This window comes from Cyprinus carpio, chromosome B18 (assembly GCF_018340385.1).
Source record: "Cyprinus carpio isolate SPL01 chromosome B18, ASM1834038v1, whole genome shotgun sequence".
Classification (NCBI taxonomy): domain Eukaryota; kingdom Metazoa; phylum Chordata; class Actinopteri; order Cypriniformes; family Cyprinidae; genus Cyprinus; species Cyprinus carpio.
The window spans coordinates 18,419,096-18,445,881 of NC_056614.1; the positions used below are offsets into that span (position 1 = coordinate 18,419,096).

Sequence of the window (26,786 nt, forward strand, 5' to 3'; positions counted from 1 at the left end):
ATTGCACCCCTTATAAGGACATCAAGATGTAGTCGGGGAAAACTGCTTTGTATACAATTAAGTTTAATTTAATTAAAAATAAAACAGAACAACATAAAACAGAGTTGATGCTTAGTTTTCATGAGTTTAAAAATCTAACTGTAAAGAAAAAAACTGTAACAGCCAATTTCATTCAGAAGAAAAACAGGTTTAACCAGAAATGTGTAACACATAGCCTAATTATGTGTGACAGCACCAGGAAATGTTTAATAATGGAAATATAATCTCCACATTGCATTATGGAGGTCATGAGATCATATTACTTAAGGTTTTAAAACTAGATTATTGTGATTCACATTTTCATATTTACAAAAAATTGAACACTGAACAGCTACACAAAGCATTTATGTTCTTTACATACAAGCTTCAATGGCAGAAAGTCGGTTTTAATACAATCATTCATATTTTTGTTTATGTGATGTATGTGTGCAAGTGTTTTTGCATGAGAAAGACAAAATCCAGTCAACTGAGACAAGATGACAAGTCAATTCAGGGTCCTTTTGAGGAATTCCACCAGCAGATGTTGTGGAAAACCAAAATCCAGCTGGACTATCACATACCCCTGTGCAAGCACAAGAAACAAAACAACAATGTAACCATTCAAAGTGATTTTTTGTTACTCTGCTATATCATATAATGTGATGCATGTGGCCACTGTTAAATACAGATTGAAAGATACCATTGACAACATATTCAAAGTATATCTTAAAGTGTAATATACTCACATCCTGAGGTAAAACTTCAGGATTGATGAGGTCAAAGAGATTGAGCCCCTGTTCATCCATCAAAGCAGTTAATTCTGGCTCCAGGTCTGAGAACAGAGATCAAATATGACGGAAGGAACACATGATTGACATGCTCACTGCTTGGCCATGGTGGACAGACTTACATGATATGACTTTGGGGATTCCCATTTTTTCCACAGCCTCCTGAAGATAACTTCTCAAGTTCTCCTCCGTCTTTAAGGAAATCATATAACATTTATGAATAAAAAATACATTTATAACTAATAAAAAAACTATAATATTATATAATAATTATTTTATTCTCACCTCAGTTGGTCCTTCTGATGTGGAAATTTTTGTTATAGAAATACTATGACGGTCACGTAACAGAAAAAAAAAACTTTAAATCAGGCATTGAAATTTGAAATAAAAAAAACTGATTTTTTTATGTCATTTTGTAGAATTCATCTTTATATATCCTTTATAACTTACCGCTCTGCAGTGGCCTTCAGAATTAGTTTCTTCTCTGCATATGAGGCATTTACAATAACTGTCACATCCTGTAATCACAGATCCAATAAAAACCATAAATGTATTTTTTCATCTATCTATCTATCTATCTATCTATCTATCTATCTATCTATCTATCTATCTATCTATCTATCTATCTATCTATCTATCTATCTATCTATCTGTCATTTGCTTATATTAGGGCTTGGCTCCTAATGTGTTTTAGCTTACTGTCTCAAAATAAAGTGCTGGCATGTCTTGACTGTCCAGTAAGAGCTCGACTCCAGCCACAGATCTGACAGATGTGCCCTCTGTGGTGGTCCACAAGTGTGGAACTGACACACTCCTCGCCTTTAACATCGTACCCTCGGAGGACAGCCACTGAAGAGAAAGTATAAAGCCATCACACTCCCACAAACACACAGGTACTGTTTGAAATAACAGTTGGTGTGCTTCAAATGGAAAACATTTATTTGTATGTTCCTATGGCAGTATAAAACGTGACAATCATTTCCTCCCCTTTGTGCGGTTTGAATATTGTAATGAGTGTTTTAGTACCTTGTTCAACACTTCAGGCCTGGCTGAAGACAGCTCTGTCTGAAACAGATCCTGCAACAGACAGACACAAGCAAGAGAATATGTTTCAAAACACTTCTTAGCTTTATATGAGGGTTATTATAGCTAACTAAAACTAAATCTATAAAAAACATGTTCATTACTTGAAATTAAAAAGAAAACTTAACTATTATAAAATATTTAAAAACTTATTTTATTTTAGCTAGTTGCCATGTCTCATGTTCATATAGTTTAAGTTAATGTATTAAAATTAAAATTGAAATATTTTTTTTAAATAAAAAACAGACATATTAAAAAAGACATCTAAATTAATAACTTACTAAAATTAAAATCAAAAATACAAAATTAAAAACAAATGCAAAATCTTTAAAAAACAAACTATCAATTATATTAAAATGACACTGCATCATGGGCAACTCTAGCACCCAACTCTATGTCCCAAAAATTATATAATAACAATATGCTCCCTATTTGCTTAAAAGCACCCCTTACAGTTAAAAAATATATATTACACCTAGACCAATCACATAAAAGAAATAAAAATCATACCGTGAGTTCTGTTCCAGAGATATTGCGAATTAATCGTCCATCATGGTGTGCAGCGGACATTAGCGGGTCTAGAAGCCCATCAGAAATCCAGAAGTTCAGCATGCGGTTCTCGGGCAGTTGGGATGGGTTAAACACAGAGGTGCTGAGGTCTGATTTCGTATTATTGTAAATAACCAACCCCTGTTCTTCAGAAAAACAACAGTAACCACATCAAAGGATTTGAAAAATGGATTTGCATTTGTCTGAAGGCAGTTTTGAATATAATATCTTTGTAATCAGACCTTATGGTACGATTCAATATAATCAGATTTGATGATTGGGGAAGAAGTCACAGAGATATCCACACCAATGTCACCATCACTAAGAAACTGTTCTGATCAGAGAGAGAGAGGGCGAGAGAAGTTGCATTATAGCAGAACAACCACAAAACCACTTAACGCTGTTACATGGGGAACAGAATATGAAAGCTATGCATTTACCTGCTTGCTCCTGTATGAAGTCTGCTAGTATGTTAGACACATTGTTTATTTCCTTACAGATCTGTTAGAGAAAGGAAACCTGGTCATTTTGTTAAAGGCATGATAGTCTACTAATGGTGTGTAAGACATAAAATTGAGTACTTTTCTCAGATCTAATGTTCTGTTTCAACATTTGAAAAATAAGAGCAGAATCATATAGAACAAGACGCTAGACACACTCACCTGTGACTTCACTACTAACTTGACTGTGAAAGTCACAATATCTGTGAACATTCTTTTCAGCCAGCCAGGCCTGCACACAGTCAAAATGAAAGCCATTTAAATGAGCAGCGCGTATGGTTGGAAGATATGACAACTGATCTCCAGGAAGTCTTCTTTACTCATAGGCAAAGACAACTGACTTTGACCTAGATATAAATCAAAAATAGAAATGATCACTTCTAGTGTGTCTCAGTAATGTGAAATGTTGAACTCACTCTCTGTCTCCCTGCAGGAGCAGCTTCAGTTTGTGAAACGTGAGGTAACAGTCTGATGTGTCTGCAGCCACTTTGCCCTTTCCACAGTCTAACACACAAACACAACTTTTTTCAGAGAAAAGTAGAGCCAATTTCATGATTAAGTGTGCAATGTCAAATACAGGTGTCTAAAAAGAATGGGATTCACTCACATAGCTTTGGATTGATGACCAGGTCGATTTGCGACTCAACTTCAAAATCCACTGACTGTTTTAGGTCGAGTCTATATAAGAAAGAACATGGCAATGTCACTTTCATGCAAACAGACATTGGTTTTACTATAGTGGTAGAAAAAGCTGGTACACATTGTTTTCTAATAAAGCATGTAACTTTTCCTTAATGTCATAATTTGGACACATAGTCTCATTACATTTTCTAATTTTTTTCTCATTCAACCCTGTTACCTAAACAGATCAAATAGATATTTAAACACATCAAATATTTTCTTATGAAACTTATGAAAAATTTAGTTTACATTACATGAAATTTTAAATGTAATATTCTTTAAAAAGGTCATCATTCGATGCTTTTCTGCCATATAAATTCTCACATTACATTTTCTCAAATTTTCAAAATGTTTTGTTCAACCATGTAACCAACTCGCTAAAAGTAGACAAACGTATTAAACATCATAAACCCGTCTTTTTAGCCAAGAACCAGACATGGGTGTCATGTAGGCTAATAAAATGTTTAATGGGACTTAATTTGTATGTAACGTGATTGCAATTTAATAAAACCATTAGAAAGATAATTAGCCTATATAACGTTTCCTTTCCGCGGTTACTGAAACAGCCAATAAATTATATATAGAAAGTTGTGGAAATTGCAGTAATTTGCAAGGGACAACTTCTCACTTTGAGCACACAAATGCGTGTCTCGTTTATTTTTCAAAAGACCAAACAGAAAACTCCAATCATGGCGCTGACCGGTGTTTTACGTCATCACGCATTCCGAACATTTAAAGGGACCACGATCCCTGAACAGTTATGCAGAACACAGTGTACAGAACTACACTTAACAATGGTGAATTATGTCTGTCACATTCACTACACACGTCCCCCCAGAATTCACCATATCAGAAAAAACCCAACTGTCACCGGGGAGGTGGGCGTATCAACCGGCCACAGCGACTGCGCTGTACCGGAGGTCGAGGAGACCCCACTGCAGCCGATGTGCCGTCATTACACGGGTGAGGGGCATGGGGTGTGGGAGGCTTGGGTGGGGTAGGAGCACTGGGTGGGGGCAGAGCAGTAGGCCGTCCGCGTCGTGGGGGCTGGGCCAAGTCAACGGGCCTGGCCACGTCCAAATGAGCCGGTTTAAGGCGGTCAATGGAGAGTCGCTCCGGTTTGCCACCCCTGTCCACCACAAAGTGTTTGTCCCCTGTCTCCAGAACCCGGAACGGGCCCTCGTAGGGCGGGTGTAGCGGTCCTCTGTGAGCATCGTGGCGAATGAAAACATAGTCGGCTGTTTGAAGTCCAGCGGGGATGTGCGACTGAGGGAGGCCGTGACAGGAAGTAGGGACAGGTGCAAAAAACCTCGCATTATCCAGTAGAGTAGACCGCTGGAGAGTGGCAGACCAGGGAACCGTGGTGCTAGGGACAAAATCCCCTGGTACTCGCAGCGGCTGTCCGTAAACAAGCTCCGCGGATGAGGACTGAAGGTCTTCCTTTGGTGCAGTCCTGATACCCAGCATCACCCACGGGAGCTTGTCGACCCAGTTGCTGTCTTTGAGGCTGGCACGCAGGGGAGCCTTCATCGATCTATGAAAACGCTCACAGAGTCCGTTAGCCTGCGGGTGATATGCAGTCGTGCGGTGGAGTCTCATTCCGAGGCTCTGTGCGACAGCGTTCCAAAGCTCAGACGTGAACTGTGCACCTCGGTCAGAGGAAATGTCCGAAGGGGTGCCGAAACGGGCAATCCAGGTGCCAAGAAATGCCCGTGTCATCTCGGCAGACGCCACCGATGTCAGTGGCACAGCCTCAGGCCAGCGGGTGGTCCTGTCAACCATGGTTAACAAATATGTGAAACCTTGAGAGGCGGGCAGAGGACTAACCAGGTCCACGTTTACGTGGTCAAAACGCCTCTCAGGAACCGGGAATGTTTCTAACGGGGCTTTAGTGTGGCAGTGTACTTTGGCCCGTTGGCACTCAACACAGGTGTTAGCCCAGTCCCTAACGTCCTTCTTGAGGCCATGCCATACAAACTTTGCTGAAACAAGCCTCTGTGAAGCTTTCGCACCTGGGTGGGAGAGACCATGGATGGCATCAAAAACCTGCCGCCTCCACCCCGAGGGAACGATAGGGCCGAGGACTACCTGTGGAGATGTCACAAAGGAGCGTTGTGCCGGCATTGCCAAAAACCACGTCCTTGATCTGCAGCCCTGTAGTCGAGGTTTTCAGATGTTGCACGTCTGGGTCTGTGGTCTGAATTGCGGCCATGCGGTTGTAATCCAAACCAAGATGGACTGCCCCTGCCAAAGCCCGTGATAGGCAATCCGCCACGTGGTTGCTCTTACCGGCAATGTGCTGCAAGTCCGTGGTGAACTCTGAAATGTAAGACAGATGCCGTTGCTGGCGGGCGGACCACGGCTCAGCCACCTTGGCCTTGGCAAAAGTCAGCGGCTTGTGGTCCACAAAAGCAGTGAAGTGTCGGCCTTCCAGCAGGGAACGAAAGTGTCTAATGGCGAGGTAGATACCCAGCAGCTCCCGGTCGAAAGTGCTGTACTTCCGCTCACAAAGGCGCAGCTGACGGCTAAAGAAAGCCAGCGGCTGCCAGGCCCCACCTACCCACTGCTCGTAAACCGCACCGACAGCATAATCAGAGGCGTCCGAGGTGATGGCAATGGGGGCTGTAGGAGAAGGATGCGCCAGCATGGTGGCGTTCGCTAATGCTGCTTTAGTGGCATTAAAATCCTTGACTCTGCTCTCAGTCCAGTCCACAGCGTGTTTGGGTTTACCTTTTAAGGCCTCGTGCAAGGGCCCCATGAGCTGAGCGGCTCGAGGGATGAAGCGGTGATAAAAATTCACCATGCCGAGGAACTCCTGCAGGGATTTGACAGTGAGTGGGCGTGGGAACTGTATGACTGCCTCCACCTTTGATGGGAGAGGAACTGCCCCGTCCTTAGTGACTCTGTGTCCTAGGAAGTCGATGGTGGAGAGACCGAACTGGCACTTGGCAGGGTTGACAATTAGACCATGGTGGCTAAGCCGCTCAAAAAGGGTTCGGAGGTGTGCCAGGTGCTGAGACTTGGACGTGCTCGCTACCAGGATGTCATCCAAGTACACAAAAAGGAAAGGAGGGCCCCTAAAACAGAGTCCATGAGGCGCTGGAAAGATTGGGCGGCGTTTTTAAGGCCGAACGGCATGCGCAGGAACTCAAACAGACCAAACGGCGTGATCACTGCTGTTTTGGGAATGTCCAGTGGGTGTACCGGCACCTGATGATATCCCCGGACGAGGTCCACCTTGGAAAAAATCACCTTGCCAGCCAGGTGTGCTGAAAAATCCTGTATGTTCGGGACTGGGTATCGGTCAGGTGCCGTTGCCTCATTAAGCCACCGGTAGTCGCCACACGGGCGCCAGCCGCCGCCAGGTTTGGGTACGATGTGGAGGGATGATGCCCACGGGCTGTCGGATCGGCGTACTATGCCCAGGCGTTCCATGTTTGCAAACTCAGCCTTTTCAACGCCAAGCTTGGTCGGGTCGAGGCGCCGAGCGCGGGCGTAGACGGGTGGACCAGTAGTGGCGAGATGGTGCTCCACACCGTGCTTCACAGTAGATGAAGAGAAAGTGGGCTGAGTGAGGGCTGGGAAACTGGCCAATAGACGTTGGAAATCATCGGAAGCTGAGAGCATGCTAGACAGTCGTATGGAGTCCGCTTCGCTGAGCGTGCATGTATAAGAACAAAACGTGACAGCATCAATCAGATGGCGGTTCTTTACATCCACCAACAGTCCATGTGCACACAAAAAATCAGCGCCAAGGAGGGGAACGGCAACCTTTGCAGTAACAAAGTCCCAACCGAAATGCTGTCCTCCGAAACACAATTCAACATACCTTGTGCCATATGTGCGGATGCGGCTACCGTTGGCAGCTTCCATAGGGGGGCCGTGGCTGTCGGTTACCATGTCCAAACGGGATGCAGGCAGGACGCTCCTTTGTGCCACCGTGTCGCACAGAAAACGGCGTCCGGAGATGCTATCGCGGATGAAAAGCAGCCTGCCTACGCGGCCGACACTCATGGCTACTACTGAGCGCCGGCCCTGGCATTTCCCGAAACACTGAAACTGCATGGTGGACGGCATTTGTTAGCCTTGGTTCCAAACTTTGCATGATAGAAACACAATCCTGAGGGCTGTTGGGTGCCAGCAGACTGCTGCCGACGAGAAGTGGTCGCAGCAAAGAGTGTGGTGTCTTCCCGCATCACCGAAGAGATGTGCGCGGGAAAAAGCGCAGCCGCACAATGTCCCTGACTCGCCAGGAAAAATTTATCAGCCTCTTCAGCTAGTCTACGACAGTCAGTGATTGTGGTGTTGGCTAATGAAGCTCTCACTTGGGAAGGCAGCTGACGCAGGAAAAGCTGGATGAAAAGAAAATCAGGTCTGTGTTCGCCCAAAAGATCCAGCATACGGTCCATGAGCTCGGACGGTTTGCTGTCACCCAGTCCTTGAAGTGAGAAAAGCCTGCTGGCTCTCTCAGCGTCTGACAGTTCAAAACGTTTTCAACAGGTGGGCTTTAAGTGCCGTATACTTCTCATTTTCGGGAGGATTCGTAAGAAGGCTCACCACTCTGGATGCTGTTGAATTTCCGAGAGCAGACACAACGTAGTAATATTTTGTTGTATCCGTGGTGATCTCACGCAATGCGAACTGCGCTTCAGTCTGGGCGAACCATGCCGATGCTGACGATTCCCAGAATTCGGGGAGTTTGAGGGTGACAGTGTTCGCGGTCATGATCGCGTCGTGTCTCTGGATACGTCCAGCAGACTAATGTCGGGGTCACCAGTGTGGAAATTGCAGTAATTTGCAAGGGACAACTTCTCACTTTGAGCACACAAATGCGTGTCTCGTTTATTTTTCAAAAGACCAAACAGAAAACTCCAACCATGGCGCTGACCGGTGTTTTACGTCATCACGCATTCCGAACATTTAAAGGGACCACGATCCCTGAACAGTTATGCAGAACACAGTGTACAGAACTACACTTAACAATGGTGAATTATGTCTGTCACATTCACTACAAAGTGACATTATCACTAACTTTGATCTATCGCGAGTTTAATTAAGCACTCTCAAAAAAAAGAAAAGAAAAGAAAAGAAAAGAAAAGAAAAGAAAAGAAAAGCGCTGAGTACACTGTGAAATGAATCTCTTCCGGAATTCAGCCAGAGAACGCACTCGCACTCAAGAAAACTGATGAGTTTCAGCGTTGACTCATCTGGACGCCTCTGATTGGCCATTGCATTCCTAAGCTTAACTGAATTGTGTGTGATTGGTTAAAATGCACAACACTTTAAGTTTAATGTCGCAATCGACACTGTCTATTTATTTTCACTTTGTTAGTAACAGACGTAATAGATTTAATTTGTTTGTGCAGGGGCATTTTTGCCCGAAGTCCCCATGGCCAGGGGAACACGCTCCGCCTATGCATGTTACCTAAACAGATCAAATATATATTTTTATCACTTGTGAAAAATAAAGTTAAAGTTAAACAACAATGAAGCTTAACAATATTTACAAATTAAGATTTGGTCTCAACAAGGTAGTTTATATTGAGTGACAGCTAGTGTAAATCCAGTGATAATTAGATATTCTGGCAGAATTGATTTTTTATGATTTTTGAACAATAGTTTTTTTTAATGTGTATTTAATGCTTATTAATTGAAAATAAATAAATAAATAAATAAATATATATATATATATATATATATATATATATATATATATATATATATATATATATATATATATATATAAATAAATAAAACTGAAGGCCAAGCACCATTTTTCAAAGACCATTTGTTGAAAAATGTTCAAAAAATGTTTCATTAAATATAGGGCACGGGGTTAAACCACAGCGGTGCTATTGCAGAACCGTGACCCTGCTATGTGGTAATAAACAGAAATACTCACAGCCAGCTGCCATATCCATAGTTGATGGTCCCTTTGAATACAGCAGAAACATTTGAAATGGAGATCCCTATTCCTTCATTCTCCTTCAGCTCAAACTCACTCTTTCCAATAGAAAGGTTATGGATCTCTAAGCTGTGGGTGATGTGGGAAAAAGCATATCTTAAGATACAAGATGTAACACAGACGAGGACCGCATAACAAATTCAGGAGTCTCTTACTTGTGGAATCCATATTTCACCGTCCCAAAGCCTATTGATCGTTGCCCCTCTATGCTTGGATATTTGGCATGCTGAAAAGCGGCCTGGATCACTTCAGTAGTTTTCTCATTCACTGAGGAATCAAGCAAGGGATTTTTATTCTCTAGTCCAGAACTACAGGGGGTTTGTGAGTTGATGAGAATAATTAATGAAATTATTTAAAATATTAAATGTAATTATTTTTATATACATATAAAAAAACTTACTAAAAAAAGATTAAATTATTAGTTTACCTAAATATTTTATTCACTAATCACACAACTATGAACGTGTCTGTGTTGTTAAAATATTAAAATATTAGATTAAAATCTCAAGGGGACACTTCAAGTAAATATGTTAGGCCTGGCTTTGAATGAATTATGTTGCAAAGTAATAAACATCAAAACATAAACTCACAAAAAAACATCTGGCTATGGTACAGAAATCAATGAGGGTTTACTTACGAACAACAGCGGCGGGATAGGTAAGCCTGCAAACTGCTCCTGTAAACCTGTAGGCAGCGGGAGGATCCAGACAACAACAACTAACATTGACCAGAGCAAGAACCAGGAGCAGCGCAGCACTCCTCTCCATCTTAACAAATCTAAAAAAACACAGACAAGCCCCTGTCTTTTACAGATATTCAGGCTTCTCTTTCAAAAGAGCTCTGTTTCCATTCAGCAAGTATCTGAGGAGGAGGGACACTTCCAGATAGAGGTAGCTTCAAAGAAGAGGGGGTGGATAGGCCCCTATAATGTCTGATTTGCCATGTCCCTCTTCTGGAGAACAAGAAAGAACATGCAACTTCCCCTGGGGTCGACTAGCACATGTTGCTCAAGGTTATTGGAAGACAGTCAACAGTGCACAGGGACATTTTTGTGTTTTTTTGAGCATTCTGATGTACAAAACAAACAAAAGATAACGTCAGAGGACAGAGTGGACAGGAGCAGATCAAAGTCTATGTAGGTGGACAAGTTCATGAGGAGGTGTAAAGTGCAGACAGTTTTTAGAGTAGTCCAGTAATTTCTGCAAATGGACTCTTATGTAGATAACCAATAGAAATCCACTGGGACATCATTACCACAGCAGTCCACAGGAAATGGCTAAGTTTGGAAAGGAACATGTTGACAAGCCACATGAAACAAGCTCTGATGCTTACCAGATCAGAACCAACAGTCACATTTAGATAAGAATTTCAGCAGGTTGCGACAGCATGGGATGGGTTTTTGTGTAGTCCAGCAACAGTATTCATCAGAATGTCAGTGTATATGCGATACAATACGTTATTGAATAGTTATATAATTTAAAACACTTAACACATCACCATGTTTACATCAAGCGTTCATATACATCACAATGCAGACTCAATTTGTAACGCGATGTGTAAATCCTAAAAAAAGGAGCTACAATTGCATTTTGTAGGTATGTGATGTCATAGGAGACAGGAGATATGATTTCAGGCGGACTAAGGCATGTACATGACATTTTAAAATCTAAAATTTTAAGAAGTGTATTTAAACTGCAGCTTATGGCTCAAGATTTATAAAAAAAAATATAGAAAAAATTGAGAAAGAGCCTTAACTAAAAATAAATTGGGAGAGAAAACAAAAGCTCTCTCTCTCCTTCGGCTTATTCCCTTTATCAGGGGTTACCACAGCAGAATAAGCCGCACAAATGATTTGGCACATATTTTACGCCGGATGCCCTTCCTGCCACATCCCAGAACAGAGAGTACACTAACCCATGCAACCCCAGTGCTGGGACACACTCATGCACCCACCCACCCACACACTCACCCAGAGAAAACAAAAACTACCCAAACAGAACTCAACAAACATTTATTAGACTTTTCAAAGAAATTTCAAAGTGAAATTGAAACAAAGAAAGTGTGTCAATTTTATCATTTCCAGGTACAAAGAGTATTATCTTAATAATGCTAATAACAAAGCTATTTTATACATGAAATGACAGTAATGCTACAGTGCTGATAAATACCAGATTATAAACATATTTTTAAGTCTCTCAGAATTATTACTCTTAATTTCTGTTCTTTTGCAGGCACCAAAGTGCAGTTCCTTCATGTAAAGATGCAAAATTCAAAGTGAGGTTCACTCGACTTCTTTTCATTCAGAGGTCAACAACAACAAACTCTTCGCTGCTCATTGAATTGCAAATTCTGCTCACAAATACTTGAATGCATATACCGAACTTCCTTTATAAATTTTAACATTTCTCATTTCACAGGTGGAACACAATTAAGAAAAGAACGTGTAAGCATATTTTATTTGCACATACACCATTTGCTTCAAAGTGCCACAAATGCATTCTCCCAAGAACCCTCCCATCTATTCATGCACTTAGAACAAAAAAAAACAATATATGGCATTCGTTGTCCATCATACTAGAACCTTAATAAGATAATCCCATGAGTTTAATCCTTGGATCACTCATCGTAGAGAACTTCAAGAAAATGAAGCCCTGTTGACAGGAGCCTATATAAGAGGATCAGGACAGGAGGCCGATATCATTGATACCAGCCTTTGCGGTTATCTAAAGTGCTGTGCAAAAAAAATGTCCAGCAATATTTACAACTCCATGTCCAAGAGTTTGTCTATACAGAATGTGCAACCATTGGTCACATAGCCAAAGGACTGGAAAGTGCTACTGCTTCTAGGACTTAATGGTCAAGGACTCTGGAGTCCAATTTCGTCTGTCTTTTTCTGGATCAGTTTGCAACACCCTGTGGAGCCTCGGGTATCAGAGAAGCAAAAAAGGCTTTGAAAAACACCCAGGCTCTCCACAGGATGGGTGGTCTAACTGGGGGATCAGGCACTGCCGTCATGGCGGGTTCAGCAACACCAGCATCCTCCACTTCACCAGGGGGCAGCCCCTTCAAGACAAAATGAGAATAAATAAGCACATTCACGCCTACACGCTCCACTTATTTAAGTAAAACTAATTATTTTCTAATTTGCTTTCTTAAACAAAAACTTTGACTCACAGGTCCTGGATGTCTGTCCTCATTTTGGTTTTGTTGGTTCTGAATGACCTCTGGTGCTGGCAGATTGTGAGGCCTGGCTTGGGGTCTCAGTCTAAAAGGAAACCAGCCTGCTGTGTGTCTGAAAGAGAGAAAAAGAACCATTAGAAAAGCTACAAAAAGGCATTCAGGCCTTCATGAACTCCATTTCCATTAATATGACACCATTTATTTAAAAAAGCCAGCCAATTCTGCTCATTTATACATTACTAACTAACAAGAGATGACTCAGACTGTTTTTATGGCAGGTTGGGTCAAGTTTGTAACATGAAGGAGGTAAGATCATCACACTGAAAACCCTCAGATCAAGCTAATGAATGCTGGAGTGCCAGGCACTAGTCTCAAAATCAAATCAAAACTATACAGCACAACCAGTGTAGTCCAAATCCCAAAACATGACTCAAAAACACTAACCACAAGGTACTAAATATAATAAAAACATTTGTTGTTAAGCTTAAACTTACAGGTACATAATAATCAGGCTGCTCATGACCAGGATGAAGCGGCTCACGCTGGAATAGAAGTACACGATGCTCAGGAAGACACCAAATCGGGATGCGGTGTACACCCAATCCAGCCAATCGCGGTTCATGTCCTCCTCATCTTCCATCACAGGCCCACCCTGGGCATTCATTCGCAGATTCTGATTGGCTCCCTCTGGGTTGATGAATGCAGGACCTGGGGCATTCTGATTAGCTGGCAGGTCGTTGATAGGGCCTTGATTGGGTAAGGCTGCAGGTACAGCAGCTTGATGAGGGCCAACAGGGAGTGAGGAAGCAGGGGCGGCCATTGGAGTGGAGGCGGCGGCTGCCATGGCTGCGTGACTTTAAAACACATCACGGCATTTAACACCGTTAGACTTTTTTTTCGCAGCGTGAACACCAGCTTAATACTACAGTAAACCTGCACTATTAATCAAACCTAGATCATGATATGGCTTTTTAATTCTGCAAAGGCTGTGATTTAATTAAATATATTCGTTGTGTAATTCAGAACGAACACGGCACTGTGTTCTTTTACACACGAGCAATTCATGCTCCAGTGTTTTCAGATTCTCAGAACAGCTCATTTTATAGTAAATGTTACGAAAAATAACTTGAAGAATAAACTGCAGTAAACAATAAAAGTATTTAGGCCTATGCTACAAACCAGTGTGTTTATAATTAAATATTAAAAAGCAAGTTTGCAACATCAAGGACCATTACGAGCTGTTTTGTAAAGCTAAAAATAACCGGAATTAAAACTGGAAGCTATAAATATTTGCATTATAATTTTACAGTTATGTATAATCACGTTATTTTATTATACAATATTTCTTAATGCTCTTTTTTTTATTTTACAGGGAAATATTAGAAGAGTAAAATATTTATTTGAAATTGGCCAAATTGTGAAGCCCTACAAACAAGCATTTAAAAAAACGCAATTAAATTTTTCCCCCAGATTGTGCAGTCCTATAATTTAGTATGTCTATGTAGGGTGTACTTACTATTGCATGTAGTACTGGCGGGCATACATCTGCTGCAACCACAGGAGCTGTTGTGGACTGTAAAGGGAGTATGTGGGGAAGGATGGGTGGGTCATTGCTGCTGTTACAGGCCTGTAAACGAAGGTGAATGTTTAATTAACTAATTTACACATTAACATTAATACATTTTTAATACTCACTGAACTGAATTTTAATTTGAAGAAAGAAAGAAAGAAAAAAAACTCACGTAGACATGTTAGTGCCAGGCCAGGCGCCATGACCTCGCTGTCTAAGGCCACCCATGGAGGGTACAGAGGTCACGGATGGTCCTGAAGACTCTGAGCTTTGGCTAGCAGTTAGTGGGGAGGGCTGGGAACTCTGCTGCTGTGTTGATGTCACCTACACCAAAGATTTGAGAAACTTCATTTGAAAATTGCTACAGCTTTTGGTTTATGCAAACAAGGATGCAGAAAGGAACAGGAAGTAAGCAGCTGCGTGGTGATATCGCCACCAAACTGAAACAAGCACAGGCCGAGACATCTCAGTTCCACTGAACATACTGTAAGCTGATCAAAATAAACTGCCTTGAAGCTAAGTTTAGTACATGAAAACTATAAACTGAATGTCTGTTTTAACATAATTCTTGCCACATGGTTGAAGCCTAAAATAAACAGTAGGAAAATAATACCTTGGGTCTCGCTCCAAGTTGGGCAGCAGGCTGGGGTCTCACAGCACACACCAGGTGAAGAGTGGGCTTGGTTTCTGAAGGAAACTGTAGAAAAAAAAAAGTTTATTTTTTTCCAGTTCTTTTGACAAAAGCATGTGGTAACGTGCATTCTGAGCTGGCAAAGACATTCACCAAGGGAACTATCCTTTTGTTAAAGAGAAAGCATTGACAGATTGGTAAACCATGTGACTGTCATGTTGTTTTGATCTGGAATATGTGTCACGCTTTGATGTCATGAAAGTCTAGCAGGTGACAGGTTTTCAGCATGTAACAATAAATGTCCTACTTTCAAATAAACATCTCACATAAGAGGCTGCCAAGTGTTGCTTCTCTAACCGGCTTTGAAATAGAACTGACTACAGATCATGATAAGAGGATCAGGCTGAGGATACAGAACAAGATGTGTCTGCGGGTCCACCCATTTTACTTTTTATTTTTTAGTTTTGACATACACAATGAAAAAAACAGCAGTGTTTTGCCAACACCTCTGCCATTCAGGACAACTGAATTGATACGCCGAATCTTTTTTATCGTGAATTATGTTCCAGGGACATAAAAATATGCTCTATTTCTACTCTAAATGCAGCCATAAGTGATAAATCCAAATAAAGTATTTACAATCACTTTTGTTAGTAATTTCTGGATGCTGCTACTGGTTATAAAGAGTATTATTTATTATTATTTATTTACATTTTTAATAACCTACATATGTATGTATACATATCTATAGGCCTAATAATTAAGTTAAAATATATATTTTAATGATAAAACAATATATTATTATAACCTACATATTCTAACAATTATATGATATTTAAATTATTTAAAAATTATATTTATTACAAAATTAAAATGATAAGTTTCAAGATCCAGTTTGTTTTTGAGAAATCCATTAAATCTTAATAATAATGAACCTAAAAATTTTTATATAAATAAACTAATAGCTGGAATTCAAATATAGGTATTTAATTTCACTGTTGGAAGCTGGTAAAGATAAAATACTGTAGCAAGTAAAAACATGTTTACAGGTCTGTTGTTGAAATGAACAGAAAGCATCCCCACCGATGGTAAAGACCCTCACCTTTGAGAAGACATCGCTCAGAAGCAGGTTGTCCTGAAGCAGCTTGCCAGAGTAAATGAGTCTTTGGTCTTTCTCAGCCTGTGAAAATGAGTTCAAATGTTAAACATGGCCTAGAACTTCAGTTTACACCATGATATTTATCTTATGTTTGTGAGAAGTAAAACCATGTTTAGAGGAAATACATTCACTGTATCTCTTCACAATCAAAAATTCCATAACTGAATATGCGTCCATGTAATGCAAATAGCTACACAGTAGAGGAATAATGTGATAAATGAGTAACTGACTAACAATATGAAAGCAGTGTAGACTTGTGGAGTGGAAAATCATTTTGTTTAATGAGGGCAAGTTACTGACAGTCAGTTGTTTCCTGCAGCGTTCAGCCATATAGTGGCTTTATGTGTTTGTTGAGGAATGCTGACGGCTCGCTAGATGTAAACTGATATCTATAGGATAAGAAACAAATCCAAACCTACCGGGTTGGTGGGATAAACCCTGGAGAGGTGACATTTGAGGTCTTTCACGGTCCAGTCCACGCGAACTCCCTCGATCAGCTGATCTCCGTGAAACTGATTAGGCGTTTTAATCACCAGCGAGATCGTCTCCTTTTCCATTTTCTTTCTTAGTCAAACCAACTAGAAATATATTAAGAAACACATAAAATATCTGCAATAACTGCCGAAGACTTCGCGACTCGGTCATGCAGTAGGACGCGAAAGTGAAAGGTGGAGAGGTTCCTTCCTGATTCAAGAAGTTTCTGTTTGCTCATAAGCCATGAAGTGTTTGCGTGTGTTGTTTCCAAACACACTGTGGCCGCCTGTGATTGGCTGAGACGAGCTCCGGTTCAGACGTGGAGCCTGTCCTGAAGCCCCACGCACTGCGCATGCGCACTGAGAAAAAGCCATCGGATTTTTTTTTCGTCTGTTTTGTATGTTTGCTGTAGATGTTGTGATTGCATCAGATGGACATTATGACAATGTCCTATGATTCTACCTACAATTTTACAGAATTTACGAAAATTTAATGTGGTTTTTACACGAATATACAAGGCGTGTTAAAGGCTCAAATCCCAAGTTTTTTGTTTGTTTGTTTTTTAAGGTTAGATAAGCTTTAAATAAATTAAAGAAAATTATCTTAACCTTAAAGTAGCTCATTTAGACACATAAAATGTCTGCTTTCCGATTAAAATGATGATTTTGGTCTGTCCCATGTCATACCTGACATGACTAAATAACTTTGTAAATAACTGATATAAAACTAATTGAGTTAATTTTGATAAATTGCAGATTAAACATCTAATTTCAATGACAAAACAAATTATTTAGGTTTGCCATAATGCCATAATGTAAAATAATAGTCTGAGAAGGAACAGATTTAATACATAAGTAGGCCTAGTAATTTATTAAATATATTCAGTAATATCAATTGCCATTAAAAAGAAAAAAACAAAAACAAATCTATACATATGCAAATTGTTCAATCACTGAATTAAGATAATCAGAATAAACAGAGAAAGTACATAAGATCTAAATCAGCAAAAGTTTATATTTTTGAATATATACTGAAAAAAAGGTGAAACCATTTAAAACAAACACCCTATTAACATCAGAACAAGAATGAAACACATTATGAAAGTATGTAAATCTGTCATTATTTTAACGTGTCATTAACAAGAGTTTCTTTTCATCTGATGTACGAGTGTGAACAGTTATGTCAGGAAAAGGTGGTGTTCACTGGCAGTACATCGTCAGCACATTTTCCTGATTGCCTCGGACAAGAAGAACTGGAGGTCGAAGGTCACGTGATACAATCTCTAGCCAAGCCATGTAAAGGGAACTGGGACACGCCCCTCTTCGCCCCACGGGCATCGTTCTGCCAAAAAAAAAAAAAAAAAAAGACAGGTGATGTCAGAAACTCACTCATAGTTAAATCGGTCGATCAAAGTTTTCTTTTTGTGCATGCCTAATCTAAATTACATCATGGCACCACATCCTGTATGAATAACACTTACACAATGATCAGTGCAGCATCTCTTGAGTAATCTTGAATAACTTCATTCAGACGTATTTGTCGGAGGGACTGCACAAACATGTGAGAAAAATGTTTAAAACGATAATGCATGGCTTACGAAGAATGTAGACTACGTATCTGAACACCATCATTTGAAATACCTTAGCTCTGAACGTTTCCATTTCCTCATCAGACACCATCCAGGAGAAATCCTTTGTCGTCTCATCAGCTTCTTGACCATCCTTTTGGACTGAACTTACTCTGTACGGAGCTATGAGGTCTTCAAATCTTTTAATGCTGTTTCAGTAATTTGGGGACACAAACACAACATTTGTTTTCATAAGAATATACTTTCTATTAGGTAAGTGCAGAAAGTCGTAACAGCAATGGAATGAATGAAACTGTACTGCTCAGCCTGTGGTTTCCCATTGATGTCCGGAAGGACTTGAACATCTTGGAAACCCAGACGGAACCTGCTGATCAGAGCTTTGAGCCTGTAAATTGACAAATGCAAGCTCTTAATCAACTTTGAAATTTTGAGGACCAATTAAATACATGCTGTTAAAAATAATAAATAAATGAAGATTAATGCATTAAGATATATATTTTAAAGTATATATTAATAAATAAATATTATAATGTAGTGTATATATATTGTACGATTAAAAATTAGTTTTTTTAATCATGCATTAAATTTGCATTAAATTGATTAAAAAAATTACATTGTAAAAAAAAAAAAAACTAAAATAAATGTTGTTCTTCTGAACTTTCAGTTCATCAGAGAATCCAAAAAAATGCATTATAGTTTCAACAAAAATATTAAGCATCACTACTGTTTTCAATACTAATAATAATAAGAAATGTTTCTTGAGCACCAAATCAGCTTATTAGAATGATTTATATGATTTCTGAAAATTCAGCTTTGCCATCACAGGAATACATTATATTTTAAAATAGATTAAAATACAAAATTTATTTTAAATTTTAATACTATTGAACAATATTACTGTTTATACTTTATTTTTAATAAAAAAATGCAGCCTTAGTGAACATAAGAGACTTCTTTCAAAAACATTAAAAAAAGACTTACAAACCTAAACTTTTAAACTTTTGGTAGTATATATTTACATGTAATATGTGCAATACGGACATGATATTATAAAGGTTTACCACTAAAAGTTTCACAATTAAGGTTATGCATACTCTTGTTTCTGGTCCTCAACTTTTTGAGCTTCACCTCCAACAAACACCCTCACTTTGCATCTGCCCCAGCGCTTCTTACGGGTCAGGAGGTAAGGCAGTAATAGTGTCAGACCTGACAGCATAATGAATTGTTAAAAGACATGTTTTTCCACAATAAAATCTTTAAAAATGAACACGTTATTTGTATATCAGTGTAAATCACCCCCATCATCAGAGAGCCAATACACATCAATGGTCTTCTTTCCTTGTCTAGTCTGGAATACAGTAGTTGGTTGGGATGTGGCCATTAGTTCCTCAGGGTCCACTGCAACACAAGGATATACAAATGGTTTGACAAAAAGATGAACAACCATGAATAAATTCAGTATTTAAGAGCTTGGGTACAAACGTGATGTGTCAATTGTGGGTGATGTAGTAGTCGTTGAGCTCCTTGTGTCAAGTGCTTGTTCAGTAGATGTCTCAAACCCTAAATTCACTACAGTGAATGGAAATTTCATTAAGAAAAATTAATTGCACATAAACTATAGAAAATTTTTAGAAAGTTAGTTTTGAAATATTCCATACCATGCGCTTGCATTGTTCGACTTATGTCAAGACCCTCCTTCATCCGAAGAACACATGCACCATATTGCAGGTCAAATGCATCCTTAAAAAAAATATGGAATGGTCACATGCCTTGACTTTTCTCATCGGAATTTAACACTGAGGTAACCGTATGATATACATACTGCAAAATTCCAATATAGTTTTCAATGTTGTTTGGTTGAGCTTTACGCCAATTCTTCTTAAATCCCATCACTAGGACATTAGGTTTCATCCGACCCAAACCCGTACTCTGAAATAGAACCATCACAAACAGACATTACCAGACTCATTTTGGTGGTACATATTCATCAGAAGCTGAAAAGTGAAATAAATGATGTTTGTTTTAGGTTAGAATATGAAGTGTAGTATATTATGGGACGTGGGTGACCTGCAGCAACATCTGAACGCCGACATGAAGGTCATCAGCCACTACAGTGTGGTAGAAGGACTTAATGCGGCGCTTGTCTAGCCATTTTAAATGAGTACTGATTTTGGCTGAGTCCACAGAGCCAGGTGAGGGTCCACCCTGTCAATAACACACAGTTAGTCAGAAACAGCAATTGAAATTTCTAGCCAATGAAGTATTATAACTAAAAAAAATTATATAGATTTTTTTAAATGTATAAATCTGACTGATTTTGCATATTTAATTTTTTGCTGAATTTCCATATTTAATATTATTTTTAATGTAGGCTTAGGCTTTCTATGACTGTAAGAATCCACAACCGTTTTCTTTTCTTTTTTTGTAAAGGAATAATTGAAAGTCGGTAAAATAAATGTTCCCTTTTTGTTACTTAGGTTAATAAAATACTTTAAACCACCATTTAGACCATCATCTCTTTTCATAACTGTTTAATGTTTCTATTCGTAGACTCACTGTTATGACATTTGCACATATCATAAGGCTGTGGTTCTTGGTGAAGGTGCTGATGAAATCCACTAGGGAAGGACGCATACAGGGAGGCCCACTGAGGACCAAACACTGTGGCCTGAGAAAAAGAACAGATGGAAAAAGTAGGACACAGGAAAAAATGACGAAAATGAACAAGCGAGAATAGAAAAAACTAAGAAGATAAACATAAATGGAACATTTTCAAGGAAGCTATGATTGGTAGACATTAATGTTATTTACCTATAATTTTTAATATGATCTTCCACTTGGTTGAGACCTACACACTGAGACAGTGCCATGTTATACGAGCTGGCCTGCATTGATGAACCCCAGTTGACATCTGAAATGTACAAAACACAAACAATACTTATGCACTAAGCGCGTGATTAAAGCTTGGCAATATTATTCGGGTCAAGCTGAAATGCTCGATGGAATAATATGAGCTTTGTGAGACAAATTATTTCTGACAAAGACTCGTGTCCACAAGCTATAAAGAGTGTAGGTGTCTAACCGGGTTTCTTATACAGCACATATCCCAGCAGGAAGATGACTATGCCAATGGCTATAAGAGCAGCCCACCAGGTTAGGAGGAACATGATGATTACAGACACTACTGCTCTGAGCAAAGACAGCCACTTGCTATAAAATCGAAAAGTTGGACGCCAGCCTGCTCACACAGAAGGAAAATGAGAAAAGCTTCAGTGAGCATCAATATGAATATGGCTGTTTTGAGACCTGTGAATTTACAGTAGCATATACAGATTAATGAGAATACAAATGGCTGAAATAGAGTATTACATTATTTCCGCAAAACATTATTTTGTTTGCATTTGTCATGTTATCACACGCTATCTCAAGAAAACACCCCTGCGGTGGTTACAGTACGGACCATTAAACTGATTAGCAAAAAAATATTGCTTCATAAACTGTTAAAACTTAACCCATTGTGGCTTAATGCCACTCACCTGGTGAGTTAGTGATGGAGGCATGGAAGCAGCTGAAGTTGATGAGGGCATAAGAGCAGAGGAAAAAATTGGAGATGATGGGAGCAATGGTGTTCAACTCAGCTGAAATATACGTTAGAACATTTGTATGTCAAAAAATTGCTCTAATATAAAATAAACAACTTTTTTGAGAGCATTCATAACTTGCATGGGTACATTTTGATGCTTTACCAATAAGAATGAAGCATATAGCGATGATGTAGGCTAGCAGATAGCTTCTCAGTGGTTCATTATTCTTCCCATAACCCTTCCCAAAAAATCCAATGCCTGGATACAGCTTGTCCTTGCAAAGGCACTATTAAGAAACAAGGGATAGAAGGAAACAAGAAGTAAGAAGAGTGTTTAAATGAGTAAATAAGCATTTGACAATGGAGGTAAGAAGATGTTCATGGGCTCATTCATTACCTGGAAAACCTTAGGAGCAGATACCAGACAGGCCAGGGCTGAGGAAAGAGTGGCTCCAAAAATACCAGCACTGATCAGAGGAGCAAACGCAGACACCAAGCTCATACTCTGAAGTGATATATGAAAGAAGAACAAATCATTTCTGCTAACCCACCAGAGAAATTTCTGAAAACACTGCTCAATGACCATTTAGACATAATGGTCACCTGGTAATAATTGCTGAGTCCAAAGGGGCAGGTCTTATTGGTCATACACTCAGTGAAGTTCCAGCCATAGTTGCAGCCCACTCCCAAACACTCCCCAGACAAAGATGACACCGTGTCATTTATATAACCAGAAGCATCACGCAAAACACAGGAGCCTGGAGTGCATTAAAAGAAAACAGCATTTACAAACTTCGTACAGTTTGAAGTTATATAAAAGACCAACATATTTGAATAGGAAGGAATAAAATAATAATCAACTGACATTATCATGGACTTGTTAGGCATTTCTGATACTCACCAATAGTAGCTGAGATAATGAGATATGAGATAGTGGTCCAAAAAATGGCCAACATTGTACCACGGGGTATAGCAACATTTGGATCCTATGGGAGGTGGTGGGTTTGAAAACAATAGACAGAAAACAAGCTTTTAGAGACTTGAGTTCTACAAATACATTTTTTTTATTATTATTGGAAGATACATCACTAAGACTGGGAGCTCAACTTGCCTTCAGATCTCCAGAGATATTAGCCCCCGCAAGGATGCCTGTAGCTGAGGGGAAGAAGATAGAAAACATGCCAAAGAAACTGCCCTCCAGTCCGCGCCAGCCGGGCACAAAGTTTTCCGCAAAAATATCAGCTATTGGGCACAAATTGAGACACTTTAAGAAGAACATATGGCAGTGTAATCTGACTAGCAATGAGAAAATGAGGGTGAAATGTCATTAGCACATTTGTGGAACATATTGACTGCATTGCTCTCTGACCTCGGTAGCTGAAAAATCCTTTGGCTTGCTTCTCTGGAGTGGCTGGAATGATGGTTCCCACAATGTAACTGGCGAAGGAGACCATGATGACAAAGAAGAACAAAACCTGGGCCTGGGAGAAGAACAAACCAGTGCAAACTATTAGGAGCTGAGCTAGACAAAATTGCTTAAAATCACTCTGCTGAGAAACGTACCTTTGACTCCCATTCCATTCCAGCCATTGAGATGGCCAGCAGACAGGTGACAGTAATCACTCCAATGATACGGATATCATTTAGTTTGTCCACCATGCTAACATCCCTCTCCTGATGAGCATCATTAAAAAAAAAAAAGGATCAACATCATTGTTCAAACATGGAAAGTGGAAAACATGGAAAAATTTCTCCTTTTGCGTAACATGGAAGAAAAATGATTATGGCGGTACAATTAAAATTCATCTTTAATTTTCAGTGTATTCTGGTATACTTTTCCATATCACCCACCTGCATGAGCGCCTGCACTGTTTCAGCAAAGCCCACAGTGTGCATAGCTACAGCTACCGCATTAGCAAAAGCAAATATAAGCCCAATCGAGCCTCCTAGTTCTGGACCCAAACTACGAGAGATCAGAAAATATGTTCCACCTGGAGAGAGAAATACAAAAGAATACAAAAAAATCACTGCTGATATCTGATGGTTATTAAATAACAAGTCTAGGCAATATTGCATCCCGAAATAAAGTCTGATAATGGCTTCATGTTAGTCAAATTTACTCAGCGTACTGTATACATGTATCGTTTATCTTTACCTCCTTTAACCTTTCCATTAGTGGCAATGGCCGATGTGGACAAGCCAGTGATGCCCGTTATAGAGGAGGAGACCAAGATTATAATCCAAGTCAGTCCTTTAAAGTGAAGAAGAATATGTTCATTTTAATAGAAAGCACTGACACCATACATCACAGTGATATATGTAACTTATAGCCCCAAGGGGTTTTACAAAAATCAAGTCAGGATTTAGCAGTAAAACACACACATTAAAAAAAACAAGAACAGAGACTGACATACCAATCCCTGCCTGAGCTGTGATCCAGGGAAGCCTCAGGTACAGAATAACACCCCAGATATTCAGCATACAGCGGATCTAAAGAGAGCCACAGAAGACAGCGTTGCTCAAACAGAATCCATTCAGAGGACAACTTTCTGCTTGACTTTGAGATGTTTGGAGTACCCATATGGAGAAACATACATACTTTAAAACACTTAAAAATGTATAAATGCCTTTGCAATATAATAAAATATACATTTAGCAGACACTTTTATCCAAAGCGACTTACAGTGCATTCAGGATATACATTTTTTACCAATATATGTGTTCTTTGGGAATCGAACCCATGACCTTTTACACTGCTAACATAATGTTCTACCACTGAGCCACAGGAACACTTTTAATATTATGAAATATATACAGGCATATCTTGCCTATCTTTATTTAAAAAAAAAAAAAAACAGAATTTGGGCACTTTTTGAGTGTCAGATTTTAGATTCATAATGTGAACTTCAGGAGATCTGACTTCGTATTTCCAAACAAAAATGGCTTAAAAACGAGAGTTAGTTTGGAGATTATGCATAATTACATAATTTAACTTTTTACTACTATTTTACTTAGTTACACTCATATATTTTCAAATGTGGCTCTAAATACGTTTTTGTGGCAGTCTTAAATGTTCTTACCATGACTCCCTGAGCCCATCCAAAGCGGGCCGGTTCTGGAGGAGGTTCTGTGGGTTCATCTTCATCCGGACTCTGTTTGTCCACACTTGACTCCTCATAGAGAGGAGGTGGAGAAGGGTCGTCCTGAGAGAAATCTTATATGAGCTAGTGGAAAATAGTTCTGGATCGTAGATTTATTTATTCGAATATGTTTAGAATAAATCTTATCCTATTAAATTCTAATAAAGCTTATCAACATTTAGTTTCATCTGGAAGTACTCACTGACATTCTTCAGCAGTGTTAGTATGTTATTTGTGAAATTTCTAAGGAAACACTTTATGTCAGTTTTATGTGGTTCCTACCTGTGGGTTGGAGTGAAGCTGAAAGAGAGAAGGTCTTGACTTCTTTGCTCTCCCAAAAATCTCAGTGTTGGAATAGAAGTCATAACTCGGCGGAGTATCCAACGTGTCATATCCAGAAAAGACTCCAGAGCTGTGGGAGGCCACGCTGTCGGTATCATAACTGCTACATCATACCAGACTGAATTTACGGTCATCTCCATTGCTCAACGAAGAGACTGAGAAAGGGCTTCTGGCGGTTGTGAGGTTCATCCCTTCATTGGTCTGCAGTACTTCCAACACAACTGAATCAACAGCCGTCTGAGTAAAGTGAGGGCTTGATTTGAAGGGTTATATTATACCTGAGCCGGAAGGAACCACTTATGGATGTATGATTGGTGTAAGAACATATTCAGGAGCTCTTGTAAAGGTCATTAATTCTTAATTGTTGCTGCAGGGCCTTTTGCTTGTACTGGGGCTTGAAAAAAACATTAGAACATGTAATGACTCAGATCTCAGGTCAGATATCCTTGACACTTGTTCTCAAGGACAACTGTAGGTTTTGAGAATCCTGTGTCATGCATAAGAAACAATACATTACAAATTTATTTTGGGAAAAAACAGTCAGTAGTTATTGTCAATAATTTAATTTAATTTTTTAATAAATATTTTTTTATTTTTAATATATATATATATATATTTTTTTTCTTTTTTTTCTGATAGCAATCAGGACAAATCACAGTACTGGGAAAACTTTCTGAACAATGACTTTTCTTTGAGATACAAATGAACACTTTATTTTACAGTGTCCATGTTACGTCACATGTACTTACTTTAATAATAACAGTAAATTATTCATAATTAGGCTACATGCAACTAACCCTAAACCAAACCCTACCCTAAGTCCATGTTAATGAATATATTACTCAGTGCTTTCATTTATGATTACAGTGCAACAAGACACCTTAAAATCTAATCTAAAGTGCAACCAAGAAACGATATTGACTGAGATGTGTATCTGTCTCGATCAGAGACTTTTCCAACCCATAGTGACCTTCATTTAAGCCACTTTAACCTGCCAGCAGCTCACAGTTGTTCCAGCTGACAGCCTTTTCCCTTAAGCGTTGACAGATCATTGCAGAAACAGTTCTTCATTAACTAAAAGACCGATGTCTGCCAATGCATGTGACCCAGGGAGCAGCATCGGGTTAAGTAATTATTTCTGCAGAAATTGGTCTGGAAGCCCCAAAGGTGGAGCCTTTTCAGTGTAATTAGTGCAGATCCTACAAACGTACCCACAGGTGCTCTGCTTTGAAGCAGATTTTTGATTAAATTTCTATTATTAGACACCAAGAGCTTAAGCAGAAAACCAGCTACTAAATGGTCATTTTGAAATCCTGCCTGAGGGGAGCTGCCAGAACAAGGAATAGAAGACTGTATAAAGTGGTTTAAATTGAAATTACAATGAGTCTACTGTAGGAAACAGCCAAATTTTCATATTACATACAATCGTACTAATGACATCAGAAGATGGATTTAATCTGATAAAACCAATTGTAATTTTTAAGTCACATGTACATATAAAATAAGATGGACAGTCCTCTTATGATGATCATTTG

At 39.3% G+C, this 26,786-nt stretch overlaps 3 protein-coding genes across 3 annotated transcripts; all 3 read right to left on the reverse strand.

Annotated features, from left to right (window-relative positions):
• Nucleotides 1-43: 43 nt before the first annotated feature.
• LOC109080618 (cholesteryl ester transfer protein, plasma) lies at nt 44-10,582 on the reverse strand. The gene is made up of 16 exons (XM_042744165.1): nt 10,222-10,582; nt 9,740-9,851; nt 9,522-9,653; nt 3,546-3,616; nt 3,355-3,442; nt 3,101-3,170; nt 2,879-2,939; nt 2,681-2,772; nt 2,400-2,579; nt 1,833-1,883; nt 1,506-1,655; nt 1,257-1,324; nt 1,092-1,134; nt 929-998; nt 765-850; nt 44-601 (listed from the first exon to the last, which is right to left on the reverse strand). Exons 1-16 carry the CDS (start codon nt 10,349-10,351, stop codon nt 524-526), a joined length of 1,482 nt encoding a protein of 493 aa, XP_042600099.1. The 5' UTR covers nt 10,352-10,582; the 3' UTR covers nt 44-523.
• Nucleotides 10,583-11,580: 998 nt separating this feature from the next.
• LOC109080608 (homocysteine-responsive endoplasmic reticulum-resident ubiquitin-like domain member 1 protein) lies at nt 11,581-16,865 on the reverse strand. The gene is made up of 8 exons (XM_019095641.2): nt 16,544-16,865; nt 16,068-16,145; nt 14,948-15,031; nt 14,507-14,658; nt 14,281-14,391; nt 13,259-13,618; nt 12,759-12,876; nt 11,581-12,647 (listed from the first exon to the last, which is right to left on the reverse strand). Exons 1-8 carry the CDS (start codon nt 16,679-16,681, stop codon nt 12,483-12,485), a joined length of 1,206 nt encoding a protein of 401 aa, XP_018951186.1. The 5' UTR covers nt 16,682-16,865; the 3' UTR covers nt 11,581-12,482.
• Nucleotides 16,866-17,437: 572 nt separating this feature from the next.
• On the reverse strand, nt 17,438-25,846 carry slc12a3 (solute carrier family 12 member 3). The gene is given in 26 exon segments (XM_042744170.1): nt 17,438-17,939; nt 18,079-18,146; nt 18,239-18,374; nt 18,485-18,571; nt 19,281-19,392; nt 19,483-19,584; nt 19,669-19,755; nt 19,845-19,926; nt 20,005-20,115; nt 20,254-20,391; nt 20,743-20,854; nt 20,998-21,097; nt 21,269-21,424; nt 21,723-21,824; nt 21,933-22,056; nt 22,167-22,274; nt 22,373-22,527; nt 22,671-22,755; nt 22,881-23,011; nt 23,139-23,250; nt 23,333-23,443; nt 23,621-23,760; nt 23,925-24,020; nt 24,184-24,259; nt 24,850-24,972; nt 25,192-25,846. Coding segments are annotated over 26 exon segments (3,045 nt in total). The 5' UTR covers nt 25,441-25,846; the 3' UTR covers nt 17,438-17,797.
• Nucleotides 25,847-26,786: the final 940 nt, after the last annotated feature.

Coding starts and splice junctions, on each gene's coding strand:
- LOC109080618 (XM_042744165.1), bottom strand. CDS start 10,351: ATGGAGAGGAGTGCTGCGCTGCTCCTGGTTCTTGCTCTGGTCAATGTT. Junction 1,884..2,399: donor TCTCTGGAACAGAACTCACG/GTATGATTTTTA, acceptor TGTCTGTTGCAG/GATCTGTTTCAGACAGAGCT. Junction 1,135..1,256: donor CTGAAGGCCACTGCAGAGCG/GTAAGTTATAAA, acceptor TGACCGTCATAG/TATTTCTATAACAAAAATTT.
- LOC109080608 (XM_019095641.2), bottom strand. CDS start 16,681: ATGGAAAAGGAGACGATCTCGCTGGTGATTAAAACGCCTAATCAGTTT. Junction 15,032..16,067: donor TGAGCGATGTCTTCTCAAAG/GTGAGGGTCTTT, acceptor TTTTTTCTACAG/TTTCCTTCAGAAACCAAGCC. Junction 13,619..14,280: donor CGCCAGTACTACATGCAATA/GTAAGTACACCC, acceptor TGTGTTTTAAAG/TCACGCAGCCATGGCAGCCG.